Source organism: Propithecus coquereli, unplaced genomic scaffold (assembly GCF_000956105.1).
Source record: "Propithecus coquereli isolate 6110/MARCELLA unplaced genomic scaffold, Pcoq_1.0 Scaffold98, whole genome shotgun sequence".
Taxonomy (NCBI): domain Eukaryota; kingdom Metazoa; phylum Chordata; class Mammalia; order Primates; family Indriidae; genus Propithecus; species Propithecus coquereli.
Genome location: NW_012156173.1, coordinates 884,554 through 893,277, shown reverse-complemented (window position 1 = coordinate 893,277; position 8,724 = coordinate 884,554). Strand labels below are relative to the sequence as shown.

The following is an 8,724-nucleotide window of genomic DNA, read 5'->3' as shown; positions in this document are numbered from 1 at the left end:
ATGGTTTTGTTTGATTTCTTCCACCCCCATAACAATGTATCAGTTGTTGTGTTTGCTCTGTGCATACCTTTCTTTCCTTGGCCTTTTATATTTGCACAGTGTAGTTTAGAGGTAGTGCGAAATACATAGCTCCAGGGCCACAATGTATGGATTGCATTGTGTGCTTCCCGTCACCATCTCCTCGACACACAATAACTGCAGTGTGGAGGGACCTACATGCAGACAGTGATGGTGTTTTATAAAACGCCAGTGGTGTGTGGCATAGACTGCAATCTGCTGGGTAAGCATTTGCACAAATTCCTCCAAGTTGAGAGGCCTCCAGAAATGTCATGTTTTGGCCTCAATAATGAATGCCACAAATAACAGCACCGGCATGGGGGACTTTGCTCAGCATCTCAGATTTCCAGCCTGACTTTCTTCAGCTGGATCTGCAGTAGATTTCATTGCCTTTTTTTCTTTTTAAAAGAAAGTTTCCAAAAGCTAGTCTTCCAGTTTTTTGAATAATATATTTTAAACCTATCTGAATTGTCTTGTTTTGTCTCTCTTCTTTGGATGTCTCTTAATATGTCATGTAGTCTTTTTTTTTTTTTTTTTAATCTGATACCTGGAAAGTAGACCAGAGGACTTTTTTGTTTAAGTTTTCAACCCATTGATTTTATATTGGTGGTCAGTGGTGTAAGTAAGGTTAGGGAGAGACAGACAGGGCAAAAAATAGATTGCTAAGCTTGTTGGCATTTAATATAGAAAGTAAGATTTCTTTCTGAAGTGTACTTGGCAAGTTTTATGAACAGTTGCATGGTTTTTATTGTTTAATGAACTTGGTGCTACATTGTCAAGGATAGAGTTTGACGCAGTTTGTACTTTATAAAGATTCTACTGTAAGAACAGTTACAAAGCAAAGGCGTGCCTCAGATAGTAAAAAGAAATGACAGTGAAAGCGATGTCTTAGTGAAGGAATGTGCAGACTCTGAAAACAGCCCTCCCCCCAATCCTCGTCCCTCCTGCATAGAGGTGAGACGTGGCCTGTGCCTAAGAGAAAGGGGCAGATTGGATTTTCCACTTCTATCATTCCTCTAGTTCCCAGAAAGTATTTGGAAATGCTCTGATTTACTAAGGAGGAGTTTAAGTACAGTGTAGAATTGTGACAGTATGGGTCTTTGCTGGTCTTCTCCCAAAACCTGGTTGGCAGTGTGTGTTTGGTTTAGTTCCTTGAATATCTATGAGTTGGTGCTGTGTGAGCTAGATCCAGTAGATTGTGTAAGACTGCAAGTCAGAAGGCCTGAATTCTAGATTCAACTCCGCCAACTTTTTGGTTGGCGTTGTGGCATGGAGCCACTCTATTCAATAGTATCTTTTGCCTTATTAGTTAGCTAATTACCCAGTGAGGTGCTATTATAGGAGTCACTCAGGTAAGACATACTTTTTCTTAACTCACTCTCAGAAAGTAATAAATGTCAAAAGAAGTAGAATATAAGAGCAAGTGCCATAGATGCAAAATGAAGTTGTTACAGGAGAAAGATGAAATATTGAGAGATTGGAATAGGCTTCATAGGGAAGAAGAATTCAGAGATTTCTCTGGGAATAGAGGTGGAGTTTTGACACTTGGAAATAAATCAAGGTAAAAAAGGCAATTTAGAATATGTCATAGTAAGCCAGTAGTAGTTCTCTCTATCTGGGGCAATACCCCCAAGTTGCTATAACAACTAATGAACCAGCTCCATGTACCAGTATATTAGGTACAAGTTATAAAACAAAGTATCTGGGTATTTTGCTTGGTTAACAAATATATTTTTGTAGTCCTTTCATGCAACAGAATTCAAGTTATTGTCTGTAAAAAAACAAAACAATGAAAATAGAAAATTGCCTTCTTGGATAGAAGTATAGAATACTAATGTTTATGGATATCACAAGTAAGAATTTAATTATTTAAAAAGAAATCCAGAAAATCTGACTGAAAAATTAGATCAGTTAAACTCTCTATAACCTTAGTTTCCTCATTTGTGAAATAAGGAGGTTGGATTAAATAACTGTGAAAGCTTTTAAATCATATTTAAAATCAAGTATTATTTTTAGAGCAGCTCCTGTGATTTCAGCTGCCTTTAATGAATCTGTGTAATATGCCAAACATTTTATTAAGTACTTTAAATACACTTCGTTTAATTCTCTCATTGCCGTTATAAGGTGTGTATTTTTATTTTAAAGAGAGGAAACTGAGGCATAGAGAAGTTAAGTAACTTGCGTGGTTACAGAGCTGTAAAGAGGCAGGGCTGGGGGTCAAACTCGGGACACTGTGATCCTGCTGTAGTACTTTCTTCCACAGTGTTAAGCATTAGTTATTCTCAAGAAAAGTGGTGCGTACTAGAACCTGGGAGGGAAGGAGGAACAATTTCAAGGAACAATTTGAACTCGCATGCCCTCGTACATCTTTATGTACTACCGTTATGAGTTGTGCCTTGGTTCCTTGCCCCAAAATGAGAATTATTATTTATGGAGTGTGCTGTGAACAGTGTGAAGGCAAAAAAAGAACTTGTGAGCCACTGAATGGTATGGCTGTTAGAGCATACTCGAGCAAGTTTGATTGCAGATTAGCGTTACATTGATAAAATGTAACTTGGAACATTAATCTGTAGCACTTAATGTGTGTCTCCTGATAATCTGATACTTTTTAAAATATAAGAAGAAATACGTTGTCTATTTTGTTTGCCTTTTTGAAATAGCTTCCAAAAGCAGATCACTTATTTAGGTTTTAGTTTTAGGAGTAAGTTCTCTGGGTTTTCTGTTACAATTATCTTTCCTCACTTCTTTTTTTATTTCCTAGCTCGTGTTTCTTTCCGTTTTGTTTTGATGGTTTTATTATAGCTATTTTTTTTTAATGCATGTTAAACCCTTTTAAATGTTAATGAGCACAGATAATAAATTAGTGGAATAAGATGGTTGTAGATTAACTTAATTTTATTTATTTTGCTAGGTAAAGATAGACCACCTCATTTTATGCTTCATGTCTGTGAAGTTCTTTCACGTTTTCCTTCTTTGTTTTTCTTGGCCACATTCTGGGTAGTTTTTTCAATTCTATCTTCCAGTTCACTGGTTTTCTCTTCAGCTGTGTCATATTCTGTCCATTTGGATTATAATTTAGTTATTATAGTTTTAAATTCTAGATGTTCTATTTCTTTTCAAAATCACTTTTTGATAGTTATTTCCTTTGAGATATTTTAAATATTTGTTTCTTTGAACAGATAAAACATACTTATTTTGTGTTCTATACTTGATAATTCCATTATCTGCAGTTTCTGAAGATCTGATTCTGATACTTTGACTATCAACAATGGTGGCTCATTTCCTTGTGTATTTTATGATTATTGATTATATTTGTTGGGATTTTTGTCTATGGGAATTATTTGCTTCTGCACTCATCTTGGACTAGTTTAAACTGAATTTTCTTTTGACATTTTTGAATCAAACAGATATACTAATACCAGACCCCAAATCTGCATGAGGGCAGGTAGTGGTACAGGATGAATATCCTTTATCCAAAATGCTTGAGACCACAAGTGTTTCGGATTTCTGATTTTTTTTGAGATTTTGGAATATTTGCATTATTGAGCACCCCAAATCCAAAAATCCGAAATTCGAAATGCTTCAATGAACATTTCCCTTGAGACATGTTGGTGCTTAAACAATTTCAGATTTTGGAAAATTTCAGGTTTCAGATTTTCAGATTTCTTTACTTTCTCTCCTTTATTTCTTGAGGTATGGTCCATAGAACAGTAATTTTGCTGTGAAATAAGTTGGGGAATGTTGTATTAGAAAGATAGTGAGGGGCTGCACGTTCTCCCCCAAGCTTGGTCTGGCGCCCTGGATCCATTTCTGTCAGTTCGGTTGGTCATCAGACCCCAACAGCCAAAATGGTGAAGCCGATTGAGAGCAAGTGTTCTTTTCAGGAAGCCTTGGATGCTGCCAGATAAACTTGAAGTAGAGGACTTCTCAGCCGTGTCGTGTGGGCCTTGCAAAATGATCAAGCCTTTCTTTTATTCCGTCTCTGAAAAGCATTCCATTGTTGAAGTAAATGTGAATAACTGTCAGGATGTTGCTTCAGAATGTGAAGTCAAATGCATGCCAACATTCCAGTTTTTTTAAAAAAGGACAAAAGACGGATGGATTTTCTGGAGCTAGTAGGGAAAAGATTGAAGCCACCATTAATGAATTAGTCTAATCAGGTTTTTTGAAAATATAACTAGCCATTGGCTATTTAAAACTTGTCACTTTTTTATTTACAAAAACTATGAAACATGGAAGACTGTATACCCAACTGCCATCTGATTATAAGTGACAATAAAATATCAATTCTACCCTAAAAAAAAAAGATAGTGGGCTCTAGCCTAATAATTTTGGGAAACATAAGGTTGAATGGTAGGAAGCACAGTTTTTTCGCTGTAGAACTTCTCAAGATATCTAATATAAAATCGGAGTTTTGATGCTCAGTAGTTGTGTGCAGTAAGCCAAATTTGTCTTATCCCACTCTACTTACCTTGTGGGGAATGTGGGGCATATATGTGGAACATCTCATGGGACCAGTAGAACATGCTTTGGCACATAGAGGGTAGGCTTCCTGATACCCTTGGCTTCTGCTTACTGCCTTCTCACTGTTTCTCCCTGTGTGTTTGCAGCATTCTACTCCATGATGCGCGCGCACGTGTGTACCTTGTATTTCATCCCCTAAAGGGAAGATGTGATTGTATCTGATAATACTTATCCTCAGAGTATAACATTGTCATTGAGCAGAGCTCTTGTATCAGGCTGTCTCATAGGCAATTGGTCAGTATTCTTTGGATTAGGTACCTATTTATATCCAGACTGGTAGACTACATAATGCTGTCCTTTTTTTTTTTTTTCTTTTTCTTTTTGGCTTCCTACTTATTTTCTGTTGCTACCAGTTCAGTATAAATTTCCTGAGACCACGTATGATTTATTCATTTCCACACTGTCTTAACATGGGAACTGACACGTATTAGATGCTGGATCAATACATTAATACATTGAGTCTTTTAGTTTGGCAAGTCCTCATAGTCATCTGAGAGTGGGACAGTGTAGCCAGTAGTCATATCGCATGGCTTGTCCATTATGGATGGTTTCCTTGCTTCATCTAACCGTATCCTTCAGTATCTTTTGAACAGAAATTGACTCTGTCAGGGCCTATAAACCTCCAAAGTGAAAAGTAAGTGCTTATGAATATGTTTTCTCTCCCTCAAAAATCATTCCCTCTTCTGAGATTCACTTCAGATGTCATATTCTTGGTGAAGCTGTGGTTTCTCTCAGACATAGTTACTCATTCCATTCTTGGTGTTCCCGTAGCACTTCATACATATTAAATATCATCTTTCAACACGTGCTTCATGGTGTTGTTGCATTTTCATTTTTCCTGCCAGATTTTGAGTTCATCAAGGGTGGAGATGCTGAATGGAAGCTTAAGTGATATGTGTGTGCATTCAGGATTTCATCAAGCATTTGAAATATCTATTTCCTGGAGATGGCAGGAGAGAAGCAGTCTGAGCATGTAGATGTTTTGGTGTTTGTTAGCTGTGGGTAGTGAAAGAGCAGCTGGCATCAGAATTCAGCTACGGTTGAGTGAGGCACTTTGTCACCCCGACATATCTTATATCTCATTGAGGTTAGTTTGGTGAGCTGTGGTGTAGCTATTATCCCCATTTTATAGATAGGGAGCCTAGGCGATTTCCCTGTTGTCACACTTGTCCAGTAATAGTAAATGCTCACAAAATGTCAAATGATGGAACCGGGTCTGCCTCCAGCCCCCACCTATTATAGAGCCAGCATACTAACACCAAAGTGTGGCCGTGAGCTTCATGGATGTTTCCTCTTAATATTTTGGGGGAATTCTGTCCATGAGAACATGTTTCTATTTTTGAAGTGGAAATCAGTGAGAAAGTATGAATTATTAATAAAAATTGACTTTAAGCCAATGTTGGAATGTTTTCTCTTTGAACTGAGGTGTGTATTTATAGATACCAGTTGTCTTAAATAACCTTTTTAATTTCAAATAGCATCATAATCAGTTGTCATGTATTACAACTGATTTAGTACTTACCCCATACCCTTTGTGATAGGTTCTATTATCCCCATTCACAGATGTGCAAAGTAAGGCAAACAGAAGTTAAGTGTCTTGCACACAGCTTGTGAGTAATGGAAATATATTTAGAACTTTGGTATTTGGCATACAGAGCCCAATATTCACATAAGCTATACTGTATATACCTTTAATATATAGACATACAAGCACATATGTATCTTAAATGTGTTAATACTTAGTAACTGGATATTAAATCCTGATTGTGAATCCATAGTGATATGTATAACACATTGCGTATTATAGTGAAATAATGTAATCTCTGTGGGTTTCTTCTTCCCTTTACAATTTGATACAATTCTGTTTAGAAATGTTGCTATAAAAGACTTAATACTAATATGTACCAGATTATCCTCCTCAAGATATATGTGTGAGGAACATTAATTTTCACACAATGGATGAACTAACAATTACACAATTTTGATAGCGGGCATTCATTTTGAGGTTGGAAAAGTCTGATGGCTTGTTCTTTTTTCACTAGAAGTCCAGGGTGGCTCATATCAATGCATCTGGGGAGGAGGCGTGTGCCTGACCTGACCTCGCAGTTGGGGTGTCTCAGGGGTATGCATTTTAATTGGAAATGAGTCACCACTTTGATTATGTTTTGCCATTGATTAGACAATGAGCTTTTCTTCTATGGCTGTCAAAAGGCTTTTACATCTCTGTTCACAGCAGCTTCTTAAATGAAAAAAAAAAATTTATTCAAGGCAACAACATGTTAAATCCTTAGAGGCAGTTGACTTATTGTCCAGTTCTGTTATCTTGTATTTTAAAAAATTTATCCCAAAGAATGAATATTGTAGCATTCTCTAGAAAATTGTAAATAGAAGCATAGCTTGTATTGAAAAAAAATCTATTCTGCAGATATCATGGAACAAAAATCAAAAATTAAACTAAATGTTGATGGGATAAATTATGTTAGGATATATTGAATAGTTTCAATTATTCAATACTGAATGATTTTCCCCAGGACTATACCTTGTAGATATGTCATGAGCCACCGGAGCAGTCTGAACATATTTTTGTACTATTTTTAAAATAAGTAAGTGAACTGCTAGCATTTTGCCTTTTTAGTCCTTTTTATATTTACATAGAATATCAATAAAGCAGAGGGTATTTGACCATGATTTCATTTTAGATTTTATGCTTTGTATGTGTGTGTGGGGTGCAAGGGCTAAAGTGAAAAAGATTATGAATCATTTTTATATTAGAAAATTAGAAAAATATTTCATGGTAAGTTACAGTAAATCATGTATCTGATATGCTGTCCTTTACTTACAGTACTTATGGAATCTTTAGTGCTTGAAAAATAAAAATGCTATTTTTTTCCTCCAGAAACATGCTAAGGGACAAGTGTTATTTGACAAAGTATGTGAACACCTCAATCTCTTGGAGAAGGACTACTTTGGACTTATGTTTCAGGAAAACCCTGAGCAGAAAGTAAGTGATTTCAAGTTTATTTGTATCTTTTTAGAACATATTATATTGCTTTTTCTTAACCAGTGTATCTCAGTATAAAATTTAGCTTTAAAATAACTTATGTGTTATTAGGACTTCACTATAGGAATTTGGTAAATTGAAAAATTATTGTGTGTATAGAAAATGACCTGTAACTTTTTGGCATTTTTTTGTGTGTGTGTTTGCATGTGTTTGTGTGTATTTTCCACTTACATCATGAACAGACAGAATGGAATGTCATCAACTGAAAGTTGTTGTTGTATCATAAAGACAACATAGACGTTTAAAAATGGTGTTATCTTAGGCACTTTTGGTTCTCAATCACTCAGTCTGGCCTTTTAGTACTAAGGATAGCTGGTCAAATGAGCTCACATTGTGCAGTCACCTGTGGTCTAGGTATTCAGCATGCCTGATGAAAAGCAGGGAAGGAAGCACATTGGAAGGATTCTGTCTGAAGATTCCCAGAGCACATGGTCACAGTGAAAGGGATTACCGTCCAAGATCTAACATTCGAATCAGTCAGTAGAATAAAACAGTCAATAGAGGAACATGAGCGTGAATTTTATTTGCCTACATGACATCATTCTATTTACATTTCCCACTAATGAAATACAGGGTACTAAGGTTGGTAATTATAGATACATTACATCTTCTCAACTTGCTTAGTTTTAAATTCTTGATATCTAGTTTGTGGTTTAATTCCATGTTTAGACTCAAGACAATTTTAAATTGCATGCCTGCCTGCTGAATAGTATGCGAGTGTTCTTATTAGATGTGTGTTTATAACACTCTTCTCAGAAATAATAACATATGTGACTAAATAAACTAGGCATTTTTTAAGGCTATAAATTACAAGATGGTCTTAATAATGTTTCCAAGCATGTGCTCTTCTCTTGGCCCTCAGAGCTGCAAAAGAGAATGTGGTGGGAATTTATCTATTGTTACCTACTTTTTTTGAGATTACATATTGGTAGGTTCATATGAGCATTTAATCTTTGTAAAATAGGGACACAATTCAGTATGTTGTAAAATTTGTAGACTAACACGTTCTGTTAGTAGAAATAGGATATGCTATATTAAGAAATCTAGGCCGGGCGCGGTGGCTCACGCCTGTAATCCTAGCA

General features: G+C 36.0%; 1 protein-coding gene and 1 pseudogene across 6 annotated transcripts in view; both read left to right on the top strand.

The window, feature by feature from the left end:
• Window positions 1-8,724, top strand: part of EPB41L2 (erythrocyte membrane protein band 4.1-like 2) — a 217,228-nt gene that overhangs the window by 124,152 nt on the left and 84,352 nt on the right. For all 6 annotated transcript variants that reach the window (XM_012665220.1, XM_012665221.1, XM_012665219.1 and 3 more), the window contains exon 4: window positions 7,478-7,582. In XM_012665220.1, the coding sequence (XP_012520674.1) occupies window positions 7,478-7,582 (105 nt within the window). The remainder of the gene's footprint in view (window positions 1-7,477; window positions 7,583-8,724) is intronic.
• LOC105827192 lies at window positions 3,906-4,213 on the top strand (annotated as a pseudogene).